Genomic DNA, 22,760 nt, shown 5'->3' on the forward strand with positions numbered 1-22,760 from the left:
GCCCCCCTGCCGCAGCACTCCCCCCACCCCCCGCCCGCCTGCGCCCTTCCCCCACCGCGCCCGCAGCCCCCGCCCACAGCACCCCCCCGCGGCCCCGCGGTCAGCCGGGCTGGCTCATGGTCCCCGAAGCGGCGGGCCGGGCGGAGGCTCCTGCGGCCGCTGGGCCCACGGGGATGCCCCGCGGGTGAGGCAGCCCCCAGCTTCCAGCCGCGCTCATGGCGGTGGCCAGGAAGATCAAAACTTTGCTGACGGTCAACATCCTGGTGTTCGTGGGCATCATCGTCTTCTCCGTGTACTGCCGCCTGCAGGACCGCTCCGAGGGGCTGGTGCAGACCGTGCGCAGCGCCGACCGCCGCGTGCGCAGCCGGCACGCCAAGGCGGGCGCGCTCGCTGACCGCGAAGCCATCCTGGAGCGTCTGGACCACCTGGAGGAGGTGGTCTACAACCAGCTGAATGGTGAGCCCGGGCAGCGTCCCTCTCGGGACAGAGGGGCTGGACAGAGGGACCGGAGGGCGGGGAACTGTCCCCAGTTCTCTGGACACCGCACTGTGTCCTGGCCACTGGAGCCCACACCGACCCCAGGGGCCTGATGGCCCCACAGGGGCTGGGGTCAAACTCCTTCCGTGCTACTTCTGGAGGAGGCTGGGTGGGAGGCGGATAAGGAGGAGAAGGGCTCCCTTAGCAGAGAGCGGTGGCCTGGGTGACCACTCATTCGTGCACGCACCCAGTGGACACTTGAGAGCCCTCCCCATCAGCCCACACGTGACGTCTCCAACTTACTCCCTGAGAGAACTTGAGAGAACTTCTAATGAAGCTCTACGACTTGCTTCAAGAGCAGGCAGTGCCCAGGTCGGAGGGTGAGGGGCAGGTTCTGCTTTTCCAGCAGCTGCGGGGGCGGGGGGCCCTCGCCTGCCGTCACCCCTCTCGCTCCTGGAAGACGCGGGCACTGGAGGGAGGGTGGTGCTGCCCTTTGGCGGTTGCCGGCGTGGTGTTCCTTGACGCCGGTGGGGAAAGGTGCCTCCCTATGACCCCGGGCCTGTCCAGCCTCCCGTCCTGGGGACGCCTGGGGCTCCCTCCAGACAGTGTTGCTGTGGGACAAGCATGAGGCGGGGGGCTGGCGCCTCGCGGACAGATTGAGTCAGGGGTGCAGCAGGGGCTTGGCAGGTGTCAGTCACCTAGACGGACCCTGGGCCGTGGTGCGTGGGAGCCCACAGTCCTTGGGCTCTTCGTCAGCAAGCCCAGCGTCAGCGCGACGGAGGGTCAGTGTGACTGAGGGTCAGGGCCGCTGGCCGCAGCTGGGAGGAATGGGTGTTTTCCACCTGGGGAGGCAGCGGGCCGAATACAGTGGGTGCTGGTCCCTGGTCGGTCTCTGTGCTGAGGTGTGAGGAGGAAGGACAGAAGTTTGTGTGTTTGCCTCATTAGTGGGCTTTTTCTGCCTGTTCTGTGCTGCCCTGCAAGTGAGCCAGCAGCTCCGCCAGCCTGGTCGGGAGGCATCGGCAGCAGGCTCTGGGTGGAGGTGTCGGGCCTGCACCGCCGGGGGTCTGCTCCGGCTCCCTGCCCACGGGGGGTGGGGGGGCTTCTCGGCCTTTCCTTCGGGAGGGCACCCTGCGACCCAGGGGCTCGGTGACAGCTGGGATGAGGGGACCGTCCGCAGCCTCCCTCGCTGTCTGGGAGGCAGCCAAGCATCCTTCTGGCCTCCCAAGTGCCCCCTCGCCGCCCCCCCCCCCCAGGACCCATGGCTCTCCCCCAGAGGTGCCTTTCACGAGTGAGCCGTGTGGCTTTTCTGATCTCTCCCACCGAGCCGCAGCCACGAGGGGAGAAAAGTTTAGTCCAACTGCCACTGCTGTTCCGATGTTGTGATTCATCCTCCGGAAGAGCCGTGCCCCGTGACAGCACGTAGCTTTACTGAAGTATATTTGCCAGGGAGTTACGGTCTGTTTTATGGGGAGAGCCGGAGGATTATATAAAAACATTGGCAGCACGTCGGGTTGTGTAACATCGCGACGGCCGGCTCAGCACCGTGGGCTGTTCTCACCTCGCCCTTCAAGGTGAGAAGAAGCCAGGGTTCTCGGTGGCAGAGAAGCCCAGGACCTCTGACTGACCTTCCCGACGCTAGCGGGACAAGGGGAAGTGGTTCGGGAACGCGAGTGTCACCCCCTTGCTGACCCCGGCCTCCCCCGTGTCCCCAGTTCCCCTCTCCCCTTCCTCCACTCTTCACCCACCTTTCTCCAAATGTGCCACCGGCTCTCTCTCTGTCTGCCTCCCTCTCTCCGTCTCTGTCTGTCTGTCTCTGTGTCTCTGTCTCTCTCCCTCTCTCTCTTCTTGTGTCTCCCTGTCCCTCTCCCTCCCTCTCTTTGTCTCTCTCTGTCTCTATGTCCTTGTCTGTCTCTTTCTCTCCCTGTCTCCCCTCTCTGCTCTCCTCTGATGAGGCTCTTACACCCCACTTCGAGGCCGTGTACCCCACAAGGTGTCCCACCCAGGAGTCACTCAGTATTTGTTCCTGGAAATGACGAGACAGACAGTGCTTCCCTCATCCCAGGCTGGTCCCTAAGGAGGGGCCGCTACAGGGTTGACATTTGCTCACGAGAAGCCATTTGAAAGCAGTGCTTAGCCCTCCAAACGGGTACCGACTCCCGACTCCCTGTGAGAAAGGACACTGAAGAACACGGGGGGCGGGGGCGGTGCTCCCCATGGCTGCCTGTCCGTTTCAGATTCAGGAAATGTAGAGGAAATAATTTCTGGGAGTCTCCACCGAGTGTGGAAAGGAGAGGAAGGAATCCAAAGAAAATGACGTATCACTTATATTTCCTCTGCCCTGACTGCCTCCTGGAGACGCCTCTCCTGGCTCAGAGGGGCTGGTGGGAAGGAAGGGGTGTCCCAGGAGTGGGGCCGGGAGGCAGGACATTCTTCCCACACCCTTTCTTCAGCCGCTCTGGTGACCTTTACTCAGGATGTCCTGTGGACCTCAGCAAAGACCTAACAAATGGTGTACATAGATCCAAATTCACAGGACCTGGGAGAAAATATTCTTTAAGGAAATGCAATGTAGTCACATCCTGTATGTGCATGCGAGTTGCTTCTAAATTCAGTGCTCAAGGCAAGAAAAAAAATGCGTATAGCCAGAAATCATCCTTCTGGATATCTTAAATCACATCCATGGTTCTGTGGGTACGACTGGCACAGGGAGTCTCATGAGCGCGGTGTCTGGGAGCCTCTAAGCTTGGTGGCAAGAGGGAGGGAGATGTCCCCAGTCGGCCGCCTGGTGTGCAAGCCAGCCCCTGGGGGATGGGAAGGGCAGGAGAATTCTCCCGTGCTCCGGCCACATCGGCGGCTCTCTGTTGTCGTGGGCGTCACCCAGGTGAAGGCAGTCACCTGCCAGCAGACCTCGGACCTCGTGTGCAGCGAGGCCGGGCCTCCTCCCTGCACAGGGGAGGCCACCCACCACCCAGCCGCCCTGCTCCTTCCTGCCCCCCCCCCCCCACGCGATCTTCCGACCCTTGGGGCCACGGTTCTGGGCGGAGCTGGGCCGGGAGCTGCCAGCTGTGGGGGGCCGGCTGCTTTAGAGGGAGGTACTTTCTAACGTGCAGAGTGCACGCGTCAATCCCTCCACCCCGACCCACCGCCGCCCAAACCCTGCAGTTGGGGGTCAAAGCGTGGGCCCGCTGTGCGGAGGGCAAACGAGAGCCCGCCAGAGAGTCCGGCCAGCTCTGCCCGCGCCCCGGGCCACTCACGCTCGTCTGGGGAAGAGATGGTTTCGACGCTGCTCCCTCTCGAGCTCCAGCAATGCACGCGTGACCGGCTCCGTCTACACCATATTTGTGTCTGACGCCGGCCCTGACTCATCTGAGGGATTTTGTCTGTTTTACCCGCGGCTCTAACACCCGGAGTCTCCGGCCGCATTGTGTGTGTACCTAGTGCTGTGGAGACGTTTGTAGAATGAGCGAGTGAGCGGACCTTCCACTAAACCATTCATTGCTTTTGCATAAAGTAAATGTATTTAAAAACACAGGTGCACATCAGCACTACACCCACAAGCAGAGGGGACCAAGCGACGATGACGAGACCGTGCAGGCCGTGAGGTCCACGGGGCTCTGAGCCCAAGCCCGCTCTCTCTTCCTGAAATGGGAGATTCTCAAGTGAAAGACACGTGCAGGGACATATTAGCACGAAACCAAGACTCTCTCCTTGGAGAGACAGGAGATCCAGACCGTCTGGAAAAGGGAATCTGTCTCATGGTGGGAGTCGGTGTTATTCAACCCTATGTCCTCCTTTTCCCCCAAATCCCGTCCGGATTGTGGGTCCTTCCAGGACTGCGGCTGTGCCTTGGGAAGCCTGGTCTGTGGCAGACTGTGTCCCGAGGGGAAGCGGGTGGTCAGGGGCTAAGGGGCACATGCCCACTGCAGCGGGGTCCCAGATTTCTGATCAGGAGGCGAAAAGCCTACCGACAATCTGAGAGCGCTGAGGTTTTTTTAAAATCTTTTTTTTAATGTTTATTTTTGAGAGAGAGAGAGAGAGCGCATGAGGGGGCAGAGGCAGAGAGAGAGGGAGACACAGACTCTGAAGCAGGCTCCAGGCTCCGAGCTGTCAGCACAGAGCCCGACCCGGGGCTCGAACTCACAGACCGCGAGATCATGACCTGAGCCGAAGTCGGACGCTTAACCCACTGAGCCACCCAGGCGCCCTGCGCTGCGTTTTAATAATAAAACCCTAGTTGAGCTGCACAGAGGCTGTCGGGGTGGGGGTGAGGTAGTGATGCTGGATTTTTACCCAACGTTTGCCCTGGGCCTGTGGCCGCAGACGACACACGCACAGAGGTGTGCCTGTCTTCCACTGTGCTGTCTGCCTTAGCAATCGGCAGATATCACGGCCGAGAAGCTGAATTTGGGGAGGCTGTCCCAAGATTCCCCACCTGCTCTAAATGGTAGGTGGTCAGAACATGCTCTCTGCCCCTCGGAGGCCCGGCTCAGGGTTTCAGAGGCTCTGCTAGAACAGAAGCCACATGAGGCCCCTGATGGTCTCACCGCCCGCCCCCCCCCCCCCCCCACTGTTTGTGTCACAAAAGGACGAGTGGATGGGATGGCAAGAGCCCACAGAAGAGGGTGCGGAGAAGGGGGTGGCTGGGGTCTGGGGAGAGTGCCCAGTGTCTGGCTGCCCCCCCCCCGGACACCCCTCGCCCCTCGCCCCCAGCACAGCCGCCCTGAGAGCCCTGTGTTTCTCGGGAGGGGTTCCCGGCTCTTCTGTGCACATAGGCAGGTCCAGGCTGGAAACGTTCCAGGACATTCCACTTGTTAGGGGGCGTGCGCTCCACAGAAAGCTTTCCTGTTCGTGGTGAGTTTTAGTTCCCCAGATGGCTTCCCGCTGGTTCCAGGCACCTTCCTAGCTTGAGTTTGCCTGGCCTCCTCCTCCCGAACCTGCTTTGTGAGCCGTGACGTCCTGCACCGCTGGCCTCAGCTGTCCAAGTGGCCGCGGCCGGAAAGACAGCTGTAGCTTGTTTGGGATGCGATCGAGGGTCCTGGCAGGGCAGCAGCGTGTAATCGGCTGGCCTTTTGCCCCTAGCGCTCCCAGCTGGAGCCCAGCCTCACGCAGGACGCTCGGGACGCCAGGACGGGGCTGCGGCTGTCTGGTGGGAACCGTCTTTCCCGCCTCCCAGCTGCCGTGGGCACAGTGCTGACAGCAGCCTGTGGTTACCTTTCATCACTCTGAGCAGGTGAACAGCACTTGGTTTTGCTTTTTTCCCTCCCCTCTGCCTGTGCATCTCAGCCTGCTGGGCCGGCCCTGGTCCCCATCCAGCCACCGATGAGTCAGGACAGCCGAGGCCGCTTCCTGGACACAGGACTGAGCTCCAGGCAGACCTGGCCCTTTGTGTCTGGGGGAATGAGACGCGGGGACGCTCCATCCCGTGATAAACATGGACCTCACCAGGCCTGGCTCCATACGGAGACCCCGCAGCCGCGCTGCTAGGAATAATTCATGCTGGTGATGATCCCCGCTCGGGAGGTGCGGGGCTAAGTGATTGCATTTACAATTCAGCGCCGAAATCTGCATATTTCAAAGGCCCTGCTTTCTGAAAAGACAGTTTATCCTTCGTTCGCTGGAAACTCGACAGAAATAACTGTCTGTATGTTTCCATATCCCCCTGGAGGCATTCCAGGGCGGGACCCACGTCTTAGGACCAGGCTCCTGCTCCCACAGGGTCCAGACACCCTGGAAGGGAAAGCGGCCGGGAGCCAGAGGAGGGCAGCGAGAGGGGTCCCTGGCAGCTCCATCCCAGTGGGATTTCGGTTCCCGGAACTCCGTCCAGGATTGCCAGGACTGGGATGGTCTCCCAACCACCCAGCACGTCTAATTGCCGTCTAGCTGCCATTCCCAGAAAGGAGAAAGTCATTTCCCGGTTGTTTGAAAGGCACTCGTAGCCGCATGACCTCGGTGTGGCCCCGCATCCGACCGCAGCCCGTCTTCAGGAGGCAGTGCCGGCCGGCAGCAGGGCTCTCACATCGCGGGCCACTGCAGACCCTTCCTGGGAAGGTCCCGTGACGTCCGCCCCGCACGCTGGAGGCCGCAGAGGCCGTGTGTAGAGAAGCCTCTCCAAGCCGAGGGTCCCCCTCCTTGCGTGCAGGCAGACTCAGTTACCCACGTGGCTGTTCATTCCCCTCGTGTTTAGTGAGCACCTGCTATGCTCCTGATGCCAAGTCAGGAGACGTAAGCGATTGGGACGCAGGTGTCCCAGGGAGGAAGGCTGACGAGGAACAGGGTCAGGCACGGGTGAGCGCCATCAAAAGGCAGTGCGATGCAGAGGGGGCGGGTGGACGGGGCGCTGAGCTGAGTCATGCCCCAAGGTCACATCCACCCGGACCCTCGGAATGGGGCCTTATATGGAGACAGCGTCTTTGCTGAGGTGCTCAGTTCAGCTGAGGTCACGCTGGAGCAGGCTGGGCCCCGGTCCAGGGACCTATAAGGACAAGGGTGTCCTTGTAGGAGGCAGAGAGGCACGACGGGGAGGAGAGGCCGCGTGGTGGTGGAGGCGGGGACAGCGACACGTCCAGGAGCCAGGACGGGGGGTGGAGGGCCTGGCCCTTGGCCTCCACCCGAGGCGGTGGGGGCACGTCCTTCTGTCTAGCTGGTTGGCTTTGAAAGCACATCTCACTCGGCTCCTGGGACTCAGGTGAGATCTGCACGAGGCTGAGGCCCTGCCAGTTATCAGGCAGAAGACCAGGGCCTCCCCGGGGGCTGGAGGGGCCGGGCGGCCTGGGGTCCTCGTGCGGCCTCTGCCAGGCCTTCCCCAGCCGGCACTGTCACATTCGGATGGGTCTTTCCTGCCCGTGCCCTGCAGGACGTCGGTGGCTGAGCAGAGACCAGAGGCCGGTTTGTGCGCCCAGTTGTGGCACGGGGAATGTCCAGACGTCGCCCAGTGTCCCCCAGAGCAAGATCACCCCCGTGGAGACCCCTGTCTCACCCCGAGGGCCTGCTCCACCCCTCGGCGAAGTGGCTCACCTGCTCCGGGGCTTGGCGTGCTCGCCGTGACGTGGGGACGGCGGCCACTCCGTCCTCAGAGGGGTCCTGCAAGGCCAGAGGAGCCGGCCTGAGCGGGGGGCCGCCCCCGCGCCCGGCGCGATTCAACCCACTCTGTGGAAGGTGCAGGATCCTACGGCCACCGGGAAGGTGCCGTTGAGACCGTCGCCTTTCCAGTGCTACGGAGAGGGGTCTCGGTTCCATGCCGCCCTCGCCAGGCCCCCTCCAGACACGCTCGCCTCCCCCCGCCCCCCAGCTGTGGCGGGAGGTTCCAGCTGTTCTAGCTGTGGGCTAGGCGTTCACAGCCACGCTGGTCTCCTTCTCTGCGGGCTGACACTTTGGACAAACGCTACAGGCTTCCTATTTTTGGTAATGACAGGTCACCTGTTTAAGAAACAAATGGGGCTGCTGAGCGGCTGACCGCGAGGGCATCCGGTCTGGGAGGGCGGCGTCCCCCCCGGGGTCGCGGACAGGTGGCCGGGCGGACGGAGGGAGGCTCTCTCCAGCCTTTCTGCGACCGTCTGATGGAACGCAAGAAGAAAATAACATAGCCGCTAGTGCAAACGTGGTGTGGGAGACATCCTGCCGTGGGCCCCGGCACTTGTCAGCCACGTGGACTTGGGGACATCACCGTGGGATTCTCCATCTCCTCAGGCCTCAAAGGAGGCTTATCAGTTCTGGCTTCAGTTGAGATCTTTGATTTTCAAGGGAAAGAAAAAATCCTGACAGACGTGACTCCAGTAGGACTCGCTGGCCCCTGGGACTGCAGGATTCAGTGGCTGGCGTCAGGTGAGGCTTGAACCAGCAGCCTGGCCCTTTCTGCCCACCCTCGGGGGAGCCTCAGCTTTATGTCTCTCCTGGAGCTTGGGTTCCTGAAGCACAGGACACTGAGAATGGGAAAGAGGGAGTTTCCGCAAGAAATCAAGGACGGAGATGCTAGCTCCCACACTCCATGCCTTCTCGCTCAGCCTGCTGTCCGCTGGGCGGTTCTGGGAGCATCTCCCCCCCCCCCCCCCCCCGAGAGGCTCCCTGCACTGCAGGCAGCACCTGTAGTCGTCAGGTCAGGACGCACCGGCCACGTGGGCCTTCCCAGGGGACTCAGAGACCTCAGCTGTCGGCCTTCCATGTTTTAGTAAATAAGCTAAGGGCAAATCGTTCCTTAAACCATGGCCCCAGGGCCTGGCAGCATGCTGGTGGGGGGGGGGGGGGAGGGGGGCGGGGGGGGGCAGTGCGTACGCGCGACGTCAGGCCTGCGGCGGGGCCTCGAGAAGCAGCCCCTGTGCGGCCAGTTTACAAGCGGGGCTCGGCTGCTGGCCCAGCTTGGGGGCCCAGGGGCGTGGGGGAAGGCAGGGGGCGCGGGGGTGTGAGCTGCAGGGGTGAGTGGGTGGAGGTGGGGGGTGCAGGGGCGTGGGCTACAGGGGTGCGTGGGGGGAGGCAGGGGCGTGGGCTGCAGGGGTGTGTGGGGGGAAGGCAGGGGAGATGTCGGGGACGTAGGGGTCGTGGGGGGTGGGGGTGGGGCTCCGGGACGAAGGTCGGGGAGACGCCTTGGCTGTGGGGGTCTTAGCAGTGGGTGGGCGGCCTTGCCTGGACGAACCCGGGAGGTCTGGAGCGCCTGGGGTCACGGCCGGTCTGTGAGCCTCCGGGATTAGTAGCGGGAACCGGGGAAGAGACCTCGAGGCAGGCTCGCCGAGACCCCGGCCCGTTTTCGACGTTTGCAGGTAGTGCGTTGACGCTTTCCACACTGCGGGCGCGTCCTGCTGCCCACAGGAAGGCGGGGCGTTCTAGAAATGTGGGTTCTCCCGGACCGCGGTCCAGGAGTCCAGGCGTTTAGAGTCACTGACAGACACCTTCTTATAGGCGGTGGGGGCCTCTTGGCTGCTGTCGATGAGGGCTGGGTCCTCTGCTGCCCCTCGAGGGCCCCCCGGGGTCGCAGTGGACATGTCGGCCTGGCGTTGGCCCTGAGAGGGAGGCATCGCAGGATGGCTTGACCCGGCTTGTTCTGGACGCCAGGGTATGCTGGTCACACGGCGGGCCCCTCGGCATCTGGCGGTCAGCAGGCTGGGGTCCACACGTCCGCGACGGGAAGCCCAGGGCAGGACCTGCGGGGCTGGGGTGGGGAGGGAGGAAATGCCCGGCACCCGGTCCGTGTAGGCAAAACCGCGAGCCAAAACCCAACTGCTTTTCACGTAAACACAAATAATATTTTTCATGGTGTAAACCTCAAACTTCCAAGAATACATCTGCAGGGTGTTCCCAGGAAGGCCAGAGGTTTTTGCTCAAAATGCACTGAGGGGTCCGTCCCAAGGGTGTGCCCAGGTCCGCTGGGGCAGTGCAGTGGCTCCGGTGACCCCACAGCAGCTCCGCCCATGGTCTGCCGCCCGGGTCCCAGCTGGCGGCTCTCTCGGTGCCGTGTTCCAGGCAGAGCTCCGGACACCAGACACGCGGCAGCAGGGCCACGTGTGGACCCCACCCTCACGGTTCGCGTGTCCTGTGAGGACAGAGGGGAGACACAAGGATAAGCAGGTTTAATTTCCTCTTGCTGAAACCAGTTAGCACAACTTAGTGGCTCAAAGCGGCACATAGCAATTCTCTTGGTTCCGGAGGCCTCTCGGGGCTAAAGGCGGGATGTCCTGAGTGCTGGCTCCTTGTGGCCCGGGGGGTGGGGGGTCCCAGTGTCCAGGCACCTGCTTCTGGGGCCATGGCCCTTCCTCTGTCACGGGCAGCAGCGTGGGCCTCTGCACCCCCCCCCCCCCCGTCTCCCTCCACACCTCCCCCCGTCCCTGCCCAGTCTCCCTCTACTGCTCCCCTCCTCTCTCCCTCCCTGTCTCTCTCTTCCACTTGTCAGGTCCCTGTGCCCACATCCACCTGCCCGCATAATCCAGGACAACCTCCCCAGCCCCGGGTCAGCTGGTTGGCGACCTTACTCTCTGCGCCACACAACCGAACACATCCCCAGGCTCTGGAACTGGGACGTGAACGTCTTTGGGGACCCGTTATTCTGCCGACCACAGTGGGCAAACTCTGCTGACACAACGCTAAGGAGTAAACAAAATAAGGCGGGGAGGGGGGCAGGGCAGAGCTGGCGGGTGACACCGGTGTCGTTGCCGGGTGCCCAGAGGAGGCCTCAGGAAGAGACTGACTGGTGTCAGACAGGTGAGGGCAGGACATGCTCCGGGCCCAGCAAGTGCCAAGGTCCTGGGGCTGCGTGTGCCCAGTGCGTTGGCGGGATGGCTGGAAAGCAGGTTCGGGGGGGGTGTGCTGGAGACTCACATCTGGGCGCCCCGGGCACCCACCCGGGCTGCCGTGACGACCTCCACCCACCAGGCGGCCTGTGTGACAGTAGCTCGTTGTCTCACGGTTCTGGAGGTTGGAAGTCCAGGACGAAGGTGCTGGCGGAGCTTCACACGGCCTCTCCTCTGTGTGCACACGCTCCTGGGGTCTCTCCCTCCGGGAGGCCACGGTCCTCACACGGTCCTGCCGCTTGCTCGCGGGGGCAGGTGACCCGATGAGGTCAGTTTAGCAGAGGGGGCGGGTGCAGGGGAATTAGACTCAGCAGGCGCCGTGCTCTTCGGTGAAGCAGGGACTCTGGGCCGCACCGGGGACGTGTGGGGCCAGGCGGGTCTCCGCGCGGGCCGCCTCCCATCTCTGGACGCGGACGCGCTGTGCCCGATGTGGAACAGCACCGCTGGCCTCCGCCCGCCGATGCCAGGGCACCCCTGCCCCGGTTGTGACGCCCACAGTGTCCTCAGGTGCTGCCAGGTGTCCCCTGGGGGCACCCCTCGCTGAGAACGGGGTGCACAGGTCAATGCCGCAGAGGGAGTGTTTCTGAGACGGGACAGGGCACCAAGGCGGTGGGGGCGGGGCGGTGTTCGTCCGGAGCGCGTGATGCTGACGAGACCCCAGCGCCACAGGCCAGTTCTGGGGCAGCCGACGGGGCGGGAACCTGGGTGTCTCTTCCGATTCTTCCATTTTCCCGGGGAGGCAGGAAGCAAGGTCCTCAGCTGAGGCTGCAGGTACCAATCACGCTCCCTCCTTCCCCTCTTGTTCAAGCGGGGCCACAGCCTCAGCCGGGCGTCTGAGAAGAAAGCGTGTCAGGTGGTGCTCGGTCAGTGCCCTTGGGCTCCGAATAGGGACGTCCCACGGTGCAGACACGGGCGGCTGGTCTGCCAGATGGGGGTGGGTGGTCAGTGTTTACCAGACGGGGCGCCCACTTTGTAGGGGCTGGGGGAGGGGTTGGGGGGGGCAAGAGCCTGTCTCCTGCCTCCACCCCCCTCCCAGGGCGGTTCCATCCGGGTATGACAGGTGGGAGGCCCCCGGGGGACGTGCCCAGGGGAGGGCCCGCCCTCCTCGGGCCCCTCCCGGCCTCCACCAGGACGGGGCCTTGCTCACAGGGTCCAGGCTGTTGGCTGGGCCTCTGTCCTAAGCGTTTTCCTCACACCTGGTGGCAACAGCAGCCAGGTGCATGTGCACCACCGAGGGCCCGGGGCCCTGACCACGCCGCCCCTACAGAAGCAGTGACATCCCCAGGGTCCCTGCCCCGTACGCCTCCCCAGAGGCGGGCGAAGACACCAGCTTAGATCAGCGTCCGGTATCACAGCTCATGCCTCTGACGGCGAGAAAGGGAACTATTTTTACTTTCCACGGAGTAGTTTGGTCAGATCGGCTCTGCGTGTAGCCCCCGTCTGAAACCAGCAAGCCTTGATTTTATTTCAGAGAGACGGCCCGGCTTATACAGGGACCGTTTTCACACTCTTCCGAGCAGATTGTGGAAAATGCCTGTTAATATTCTGTGTGCTTGAGCACTTAGCAGTGGGCACAGAGCAAGCGCGCTTATCCTAATTGGGAGGAGGGAGAGTGTGGTGTGGGGACGTGGGCCGCGGAGCCAGGTGGCCACTTGGGAGCTGGAGTCACCCCAGCCCTCACCGCCCCGGGCGGCTTTCTTCCTCGCTTCTGGTCCCTTCACCCGCGAGACGGCTTGAAGCCGCATCTGTCTTCCGGCACTGCTCCCAGAGTGGGGGGAGAGGAACAAGCCCCACGTGTGGTCCCCGCTCAGCAGGACTGGCTGGCTGACGTGGCCCAGCCTGCAAACCCACGGTGCACCCATCTTCCGGACACCTCCACCGGGCCAAGCCTGTCTCTGACGCGGCCCACCCTTCGGGGAAATGCGCGGCGCCCAGGCTTCCTGGGGAAGTTGGGGCCGGGCGCCGGGGAGTGGTTTCTCCAGTTCACGCTTCTGTCACAGAACCTGTCGGCGCGGGGCTTAGGACGGTGGTCAGAGCACGCACCTCTGAGCACCTCTGCGTGCTGTGAGCACCGTCCTCTGAGAGTTTCCAGCCAGGCGGGAGGCGGCCGGTTACCGGGAATGCCGACATTCGGAGCAGCACGAGAGAGCGGCCTGTGTTGAGGGGGCAGGTCAGGGGGGACCGGGAGTTAGGTGGACCCGGGTCCAAACCCCGGCCGGACGGCCTCGAGCAGCCCCTTCGCCTCCCTGGGCCGTGGTTTCCACATCCGTGAACTGGGAAGAACGATTATCCTTCTGCAAGAGGACTTTGAGGAAATTCGATAAGGCAATGCCTAAGTGTTTAGCAAAGTGCCTGACACATAGCTGGTCCTCAGCAATGGGAGCAAAGACAAAGGAAGGCAAGCAGTTGAGATCGGGTAGTATTGGGACAAACGGATGGCACGGTGCCTGACGCGAAGCAGGTTCTTAGTAAATATTTGTTCACTGGATGGATGGATGGGGGATGGGGGCTGGATGGACGGGCGGGCGGGAGAGTGGGTGCATGGGTGGATAGGGAGAGGACCTTGCACAGTGAGCGAAGTCAAGTGTCGAGGAAGGGAAGCAAGTGTCCCGAGCGGCTGGAGGAGGGCAGAAGGCCAGGAAGGCAAGTCGGGCCCGAATGCACCCACGTGCGGGCAGATGGCCTGCCAGGCACGAGTGTGGGTCTGATAGCCTCACGTCCGGTGTGGCCCAGAAGGGTGGCCCCCTCTGGGGCAGAGACGTGCGACCACAGGCACTGCCCACGACCTCAAGAAGCCCTTGCCGCCCTGCGCACAGGGGTGTGGGGCGTGTTCTCTGTCCCAGGGCTGCGGAACTCAGGGCGGGCTCCTTCCCGACCTCCAGAACAGCTGTGCAGGGACACGACGGGAGAAGACGGCATAGGTGTTTGAGTCCTGCAGAAATCATGCGGACAGGTTCCAGACCTTCCCCGTCTCCTCTCTCCGGAGGTCCTGCCGGCCGCTGGAAGGGCGGACACCCAGCTCTGGCCTCTCTCTCCCCGACCTGGGGCCTGCGGGGGTCACGGGCACTCAGTGAGGACCAGCTGAGGTCAAGTCTTGTTCACGTCACGGGCAGCTCCTCTAGCCCGGGACTTTGTCCACGACCGAGGGCCCGGTGGCTGGAGGGGCCTCTGGGGAACTGAGGGGATCCGCTAGGGGAGTGTGGGTCCCGTGAGGGAGGCACCGGCACCTTAGCTCAGGTGGGGAAACCGAGGCTCACACGGCTTGAGTATTTTGCCCACAGTCGGGATGTGGGTGCAGGTGGGGTTTGAATCCTGGCGGCTTGGCCGTACCTGACAAGCAGAGCTCACCCAAGCGCATTCCGGCTCTGTTTGGGGTGGGTGGGTGGGGACGTGAGCCGGGCCAGGAACGGGTGAGGGTTTGGGCCTGGCCCCGCGGCCATGAGGGACGTGTTGCTGCCCCGTGGGCTCGGGTCTGGGGAGATGCGGGTGCGAGGTGTAGACGGGCTCCGAGTCGAGACGGCAGAGTTGGTGCTGGAGGGACTGAGGTCTCGGGGGCCTGCGGTCTGCGTGAGAGGAGGACGCGAGTGGGGGGCAGAGGTGGAACACAGTGGGCTGGACGTCTGTGGCCCCGATTCCCACACGAGAGACCTCTCCCCGAGGGCACGGCTTTAGGAGGTGGGTCTCTGGGGGGTGATGGGGCTGGAGGTGGTCCTGGGGGGGTCCCGTTGTAAGAAGAGGAAGAGACGGCATATCCCTCTCTGGCTCTGAACACACGCACCCGGGACAGCCATTAAAGGCACGGCGAGAAGGCGGCCGGGGAACAGGCTCTGAGCGGGAACCAGACGGGACCTTGGTCTGGATGCCCAGCCTCCAGGGCTGTGACAAACAGAGGCGTGTAAGCGCCCAGTCTGCAGTGTCCCTTCTGGCAGCCCAGGCGGGCATTCAGCCCTGCATTCATTCGTTCCTGCATTCATTCGTTCCTGCGTGCATGCATTCTCTCCCATTTAGGCGCTCGGTGAGCACCTACTATGGACCAGGTCCTGGGGCTGCGGGAGCCAGCAAGGCAGGCAGTCCTGCCCTTGGAGGTCGGGAGGCAAGGTGAAGGAGGGGCCGGATCCTCCGTCCTCGGCCAAAGGGGCTCCTGGACAGACCCAGCCGGACTCTCGGCTCTTTGGGGTCTGGCCCTGCATCCCCACTGCCGTCCCCAGAGCGCAGGCCCTGGAGTTCCTCCTGTTCGTGACCCCCAGGGCGGAGCTGGGCCCACGGGACCACACTTCCCGGGAGATTCGGTTGGGATCCGAGCGGAGAAGCCAGCCCAGTGGAGCCAGAGCGCACCCCTCAGAGGCTCGGGTGGGTGTGGGGAGGGTGGGGACCCGACCTCTCCCACCTTCCGGACAGCTTCCCTTGGTGGCCGCTGCGCGACAGGACGCCCCAGTGTCCCCGTGCCCGCTCCTCAGGAATTGGGGGGCCCAAACTGGGGCGGGACGGGGCGGCCGCGTGACGCTCCACACGCCTACAACGTGCCCGAAGGAGCCAGAAAATCCGTTCTGCCAGGTGTTTCCAGTCACTCCTGATTTCGTGTGCTTTGGCCCCGTAAATATTCACGTCAGGACACTCTACTGGGCTCAGGGAGAATATGTCTTGCGGGTTTTCCACGTTCTGCACAATTGTCATGACTTCACAGTTTCAGAAGGGCAGTCCGTCTTTGGCCGCTGACCAGGTAGCGGCTGGGGGCCCCAGGGAGCCTTAACACCGTCCGAAATGGAAGGAGCCGCTGCGCGTGGAGAGAGTGGGTGCGCGGAAGCCGGGGGCGGGGACCTCGGCCGCAAAGCCAAGCGGGCTTCTCAGCCCTCAGAATTAATAGCGGGCGTGCTGGGCTGGCCTACATTTTCATAGGGCGCGGAAGAGGGGGGCCGGGGGCTGCGGGGTGCTCCGCTCCCTCCCGTTTCCCCGCCACCCCCACCCTCCTCCCCGTGAAGGCCGCCGCCAAGGCCGAGGGTGCAGGAGGGTACGGCCCGGAGCCTGGCAGGTGACGGGTGGTGTCTCCACCGAGAACCGTGGGTCCCACGTGCTGGGCGACCTCAGGAGCGGGAGACCGACGGTGAGGGTAGTGCGGGCACCACAGCCAACGGCAGCCGGTCCCATCTCTGCCCGGGTGCCCTGGCGCGCGAGGCACGCGCGGTGACGGGCGGGGAACGTCAGGGGGACGGGATTTCTGCACCTGCCCTTCCAGGCTCCCGGGCTGTGAGGGGGGCCGTGTGCCCCACTTAGGGGGCTTTCCGGACCTCTGACTTCTGTCCCCCACCGCGCCCCCCACCCCCATGTCCTTGAAATGTCAAGTTCGCGGTGTTCAGGACAGCCCCTCCCCCACCCCCAGAAGCACACTCACGTGACCCTCTCCCTTTTTTTCTCATTTGTCTTCCCCTCTTGTCAGAGATCCGCTGGTTTTTAGCAGTTGGTGTTTCCGACCCAGGGCTCCTGGCGGATTTCAGGGTGGCGGGTCAGTGGGCTGCCCCTGGGAGCCCCTGGGTGCTGGCTGAGCGTGGGCCCTCCCAGCCTCCCCGCCCCCCCCCAGGCCCTACCCTCTGCCTCTTCCTCAGATTAGCTTGTGACCGGCAGCCTCTCCATGTGGGCCGTTTCCTCTCGGAATATTGGCTTGAGTCACGGTGGCAGATGGGATCCGTGACTCAAACAAGCTGCGAGCTTGAAAGCCACGCTTCCTCCCGAGCTGAAAACTCACGGCCGCCCACGTTCGCCAGGTACCCTGTCTGGAAGGCGTAGGTTGGCAGGTGTGAAGTCACTCTTCTGGGAGGGGGCTGGAAGAGGCCCCTGGACGGCCTGCCCCGTCCTTGTGTGTGTGTGTGGGGGGGAGCAGCCTGGCTCCCTCGCTCTGGGACCGCACACAGGGTCCTGACTGCGTGGGGCCCGTTCTTCTCGGGGACGCCGAGCCCAGGGGACTGGAGGCCATCCTCAGGGGCCCAGCCCCATTTCATTCTAGCCTCTCCCTTCCTATCGTGTGGCCCTCGGCCTCGTGGTCACACGGTGGCTGCTCCAGCTCTGGGCATCGAGTCCTAGTTCCAGGCAGGAGAAGGGGGGGAAGGACCGCAGACAAAGGCAAACAGACATATACACCTGCCAAGTCTGTGCCTTTTAGACACATTTCCCAGAAATTTCACCCAGCAAATAGATCTTGGTCACTGGCCACCCCTGGCTGCAAGGTCAGCCCGGGGAGGTGAGCATTTTAGCTGGACTCATTTCTACCCCAAACTGCTGGCCAAGCACCCATAGTGTCTACCATGATCCCTTTACCTAGAACCTCTCCCCTCCTCCCCCTCCTCCCCCTGCTCCCCCACCTCTGCCCTGCTTTCTCTCCCCCTCCCCACCCCCTCCTCCCCCCACCTATGGCCCCTTCCCTCCCCCCAACCCCTCCTCCCCCTCCTCCCCTCCTCTCCCCACCTCTGTCCCCCCTTCCCTCCCCCTCCCCAACCCCTCCTCCTCCTCCTCCCCCCACCTCTGCCCCCTCTTCTCTTCCCCTCCTCTTCTTGTCCCACTCCTCCCCTCCCCCACCCTCCCCTCCCCTCCTCAGTTCCCTCTCCACCTCCTCCTTTCACTCTCTTCTCCTCCCCCACCCTCCCTCTCCTCCCCTCCCCCACCTTCTCCCTCCTCCTCTTCTTTTCCCTCCCCCACCCTCCCCCTCCCCTTGTCCCTCCTCCTCCCACACCTGTCCTCCCCCTCCTCTTCTCTTCCCTCTCCTCCCCTCCCCTCCCCTCCCACACCCTCCCCCCCTCCCTCCCCCCGTGTGAGTGTCCTGTTGGCTGCTGTAACAAGTGACCACAAATGCGGTGGCTTAAAACAACAGGAATTCATTCTCTCACACTCTGGAGGCTGAAGCCTGAAATCCAAGTGCTGGAAAGTTGACTCCTCCTGGAGGCTCTGAGGGAGACTCTGTTCCAGGCGTCTCTCCAGCTCCTAGTGGCCCCTGGCAATCCTTGGCTTGGGGACACCTGACTCCATCTGTCTCCGTCATCGTGTGGCTTCTCCGGTGCGTGTGTGCCTCTCTGAGCCCTCTCTGAAGTATCGGGATACTTGGCGTTGAATTTAGGACCCACCTTAATCCCGGACAGTCTCATCTCAAAGTCCTTACCTTAGTTACGTCTGCAAAGACCCCATTTCCAAATAAGGCCACACTCGTGGGTTCCAGCTCCTGGGGCCCCCATTCCACCCACCGCCCTCCCCAGCCGTCTAAACCAGGGCACAACCTCTCAGGCTCAAGGCAGCCGTGCAAAACGGGGGGCGGGGGGGGACGGGGAGCTGCCCGCCTGCACCTGTGTAAGGCTGGACCCTTCCGAAGGGGCTGGGAGCTCAGGCTTGCACATGAAACCTCTCGGGTTGAATTCCGGGGCCCCGGGGGGCAGTGCCCCTGAGACTCGCTCTGAGCCCCAAGCCCCTCTCAATGCCTCTGTGCCGGCGGCTCTTCGTGAAGTGCCCGGGCCGTCCACAGAAACAGCTGTCTGCCTCCCACAGCCTCTCTGTTCTAAGGGCATCTTGCGGCGTGTAGGTCCCTCCTGGACGACCCAGGACCCTCTGCGTCTCAGGGTCCTGACGGTGATCCCATCTGCAAGACCCATTTCCCACCAGGGCGACGCGGCCGCGGGTTCCGGGGATCTTTGGGAGCCGTCACGTAGTCTCCCACGCCTGTGCTGACAGATACAGACCTTTGGTACCTTAATGCTAGGTTTTCCAGACCGCGGCTGGGTTGCTGCTATGCAGAGTGGCTCTGTCCTGCTGCCTTCTCTTGAAAGCCTGGAAGATCTGGGGTCTTAGGCAGGGTGAGGTCTGGAGCACGGGGGCACCCACCCCTGGCCCCGTGACGCGGGTGCCGAGGGACAGTGTCCCCGGTCTCGTGAATCGAGAGAAAGTGTCTGGGCAACGGCCTCAGTCCCACAGGTGGGAGCCCCAGTGCGCCCCTGACGGCCGGGGCCCCACGGGTCACCACGTGTGAGTAGGCGCTTTCCAGGGGGGCAGGCACAGCCATCTCCTCGCCGCGATGGCTTCCAAATTACCTCACGTGCTCAGAAAGCGCATTCCCTCAGGTCACACGACAGGAGCTTGAAATGACTGTTCCCTAGCAGTGACCTCTGTGCACTTCAGGAGCATGCGCGCCCCTCCGGCGACCCCGGGAGAATAAAGCGGGAGGAGCCCTGTGTTGCAAGGTAGCTCCTTCTCCAAAAAGCCAGGTCCCTGCCTCTGAGGCCAAACCCACCTCACGGAGCGAGAGCCCCAGAGCAGAGAATGTTCTGGAAGGTGTGGGTTCTCCGACCTTGATGATTCGCTTTCCTGGTCAGGGGCCTAGCTTTGTCGCCTCCACCCAGGCCCCGACCGTCTGGACCCCCGGGAGAGCCACTGTCTAAGCAGCCCCTGCCGAGGCTGGCTGTTCTGCCCGAGCCGGCCGGGCTCCCGTCCACCTGCTCCAGGATGGAGCACACCTGAGTGGGAGGCCTCCTTCTGTATAGACAAAACCGGCCCTCAAACCCTTTGTTCTGGACGCTCGAGATACCAGGGGAGGGGGCGCTCTCTCCTGGTGATTTAACCCACTGAGGCACAGACCGACCGTCGGCCACCCTGTGTCCAGCGGGAACCTGGGTGGGGACAGTGGGCTGCATAGGTGACGACCACACCGTGTGCGGGAGGGGGCTGGCCCCCGGGAGAGCTGGAGCCACGCGAGCTAACAAACACCTGCAAACACGCAGGACGTGTCAAGCAAACGTGTATCTATCCGTTCGACAGGCTCTTATGTGGTGGTTCAGAAGGCAATTGTTAATTATAATTGAGTTTTGCATATAATCACAGGGGAGACACTTTTGGCAATCATTTCAAGGAAGCAAAAAGCAGAATGTGGACTTCTCCAGCCGGAGGACTGAGTGCGGGCACGTCCCGCGGAGCCTCTCCTAGGGCAGCGTGGTCACCGGAGCCCGAGACACTGGAGAAGCCGGGGAGGGCTCAGTCATCGTGGGGTTCCTGCCGACCTGAAGAAGGTTCCGGAATGCCTGCTGGAAGCTCGCTTTTTGAGAAGGCATCAGGCCCCTCTTGGATGTGAAAGGGGTCCCCCGGATGCCCGCAGCCAGGACTTGCTTTCGGTCTGGGCGCCGTGATATGGCCGGGCTCACCCTCCACGGCCAGCCGCTCCGTCCTCCCGCCACACGGGCCGTGGGTGTTTGCACCGTCGTCCTCGTCTCCAGCCCGACTGGGAGGGCCAAGGGCTGGGGAGGGGCGGCCCCACGGACGGGGGAGCCTCTTTACCTGCGCAGGGGGGAGTGTCCACCTCACGCACCTGCGGCTCGCCCAAGAGCACCTGGCCCTGCTGCCGCGAGGCGAGGCGAGGACGCACCGTCTGGAACGGTGCCGATAGGAACAGGTCGTTGTAACGAATATCCGCGATGGCAAAGTGGAAAGTTGGTGACCATGACTGGTTCCCTCTAAAATTCTCTGGCGCGCCTGGATGGCTCAGTCAGGTAAATGTGCGACTCTTGATTTCTGCTCGCGTCACGATCTCGTGGTTCATGAGTTCCCGCCCCACGATGGGCTCCGCACGGAGAGCGAGGAGCCTTGCTTGGGATTCTGTGTCTCTCTCCTTCTCTCTCCGCCCCTCCCCCACGCACCATCTGTCTGTCTCTCTCGAAAGTAAATCAAAATAAACTTTACAAAGTAAAATAAAGTTCTTCTTTCAGGTTTTAAAGTTTAAAGCACGCGGGTAGGAGGCCATGCAGCCACTGCGAGCTTCAGGGGTCCCCTCTAGGAGATGGGGTGAGAAAAGCACGTGGTGTAGGGCCCGCCACGGGGAGCAGAGGAAGCCCCATCGGCCACTGGCCAGTGTAACCACCGACAGCTGTCCCACCAGCCTGTGACCTGCGGAAGTCCCAGAGTCACGGGTAGGAGGTGTGGCTTCTGTTTGCGTTGAAGTCCTTGGACAGACGTTTCAAAGGCCGAGCTGACGCATGCAAATTTCCCATTGTTGTCAAAATCACATCGCATTCAAGGATGGAACCAAGAGTTTGGGGCCCCGATTCCGCTACAGGAGGAAGTGGAAAATTGCTCACAGGAAAAACCACCTCTCACTCTGGTTGAGGAGGTGCCTCTGTGATCTGCACCCACATCTGCCCGGGAGGGTGGCCCGAGATGGGCTGCGCTGAGCGCTGTCCGATGTACGGCTCCCGCCAGTGTGTCCGGTTGTCCCAGCTGACGCAGGTCTGGGTGGCAGACCGGTGGGTCTGCGCCCTGGTCTCTTGGAGCTGCCCTGACAAAGCACCGCACACAGCGACGGCTGGAACAGCGGACGGCTGGAGGCCAGAAGCCTGAGGTCCAGGCGGGGCGGGGCCCTGCTCCCTCCACAGGCTCCCTCCAGGGTGCGTGCTGCCTCGTCCGGCTCCTGGTGGCCCCGTGTGTTCCTTGGCTCGTGGCCGCGTCCCTCCAGGCTCTTCCTCGGTCGTCCCGTGGCCATCTTCTCTTTGTGTGCGTCTGTGTCCAAAATCCCTTCTTCCTATGAGGACCCCAGCCAGTGGGTTAGGACGCACCTCAATTCAGGATGACCTCACCTTAAGTAATTACCTCTGCAGAGACCCCTTTCCAAATAAGGCCACGGCCACGAGTCCGGAGCACCAGGGCCCAGCCGTGATTCAACCCACACGGCCGCCGGGCCTGTGGGTCATGCGTTTGGTGGCCCGGCTAACGAGAGCATGAACCCCGGAGGGCGGCAGCAGGAACAGGACGTTTTGCCCCCACCCCCAACCGGGCCCAGTGGGGGTGCTCGGAAGCCAGAACTCTGGGAGATGTGAGGACAGAGCTGTGTCTTTAGGTGTAGACCCCAGGGGCCTCGGCCGGCTGTCGGCCATCAGTTCAGTGGAATTCGGGCCTTGGCCCCCCAGTAATGACAGGCCACCTTCAATCTTCACAAGTTCCTCCTGGTTCCGTCTGCCCTCGTTACCCGAGGATCAAGCAACCCTGCCTCTCCAGAAGGATCTGTGAGAGAGAACGTGAGTCAACACCAGGCATCCCAGAAGGAGGGAAGATGAGAGTCCCGGCAACCCCACAGGGAGCACTGATATGCACGACTCCTTAAAAGCTAAATCACATCCGCAGGTTTTTAATTGGCGGAGCTCTAACAGACCTTCCGGCTCAGGCAGAGCCCTAACTGGGCTGGTGGCTCTGACTGTCTCCCCCCAGCCGTGCCCCCCAGGGCCAGCCTCTCAGAGCTGCCGCGGCTGCTCAGAGGTCAGGGGTCAAGACGCAGGGCGAGGCCCAGAAGTGACCAGCCCCGAACCCTTACCTGGAGCCACAGGCGGGTTCCACACGAAACTCCTGCTGGGACCAGCAGCACATGACCCACCCCCACAGAAGGCCGGGAGCCCCTGCGCCACGCAGAAGTGGGGTCCCTGGAAGGCAGCATCTGCATGTCTGGAAGCTTCTTGGAGATGCCAGTGCTCTGCCCACCCCACACCTGCGCACCTGCTGCTCTGCGTGGGCCCCTGCTGTCTGTGTCCCAGCCAGGCCCCCAGGGCTAGAGCCCCCGTTCCTCCGAGGAGCCCCTGCCCCCCAGGGCCGAGGTAGTGGGGTGGCAGGGGTGCGGCCGGGAGCTCAGGCGCTGCTCACACTCCGGGGCTCGCTCACTCACATGGTTTGGGGATGCTGCTTTGGCACTCTCTGGGTTCATTTCTACCCAAATCAGTGCTGGGGCGTCTTCGCGGTGGAGGCGGGAGCTCTGAGGCCGGCCCGGGGGCATAAGGCATGGCCCTGCCCCGGCGTCCCCACCCTGGACAAGTGTCCTGTTCAAGGTCAGAGCCTCTTGTTCATGCATTCGTGCTTTTATTGGTTTCGCTGTTCAAACCGCCCCGGGCCTGCTGCCGAGACCGTCTGGTGACGGTGAGCGCGGAGGGCCGTGCCTTGCCGGGGACACGCGTGTGGCTCGTCCACACGTGAGTTACACGGGTGCTGGCCAGTGAGTCAAAGGTACAT

General features: G+C 63.0%; 1 protein-coding gene across 1 annotated transcript in view; it reads left to right on the plus strand.

The window, feature by feature from the left end:
* The first annotated feature begins 215 nt into the window (after positions 1–215).
* GALNT9 (polypeptide N-acetylgalactosaminyltransferase 9) overlaps positions 216–22,760 on the plus strand; it is an 84,030-nt gene continuing 61,485 nt past the window's right edge. Inside the window, 1 exon segment of the mRNA XM_047828480.1 lies at positions 216–456. Within this exon segment, the coding sequence (XP_047684436.1) occupies positions 216–456 (241 nt within the window).

This window comes from Prionailurus viverrinus, chromosome D3, assembly GCF_022837055.1.
Source record: "Prionailurus viverrinus isolate Anna chromosome D3, UM_Priviv_1.0, whole genome shotgun sequence".
NCBI lineage: Eukaryota > Metazoa > Chordata > Mammalia > Carnivora > Felidae > Prionailurus > Prionailurus viverrinus.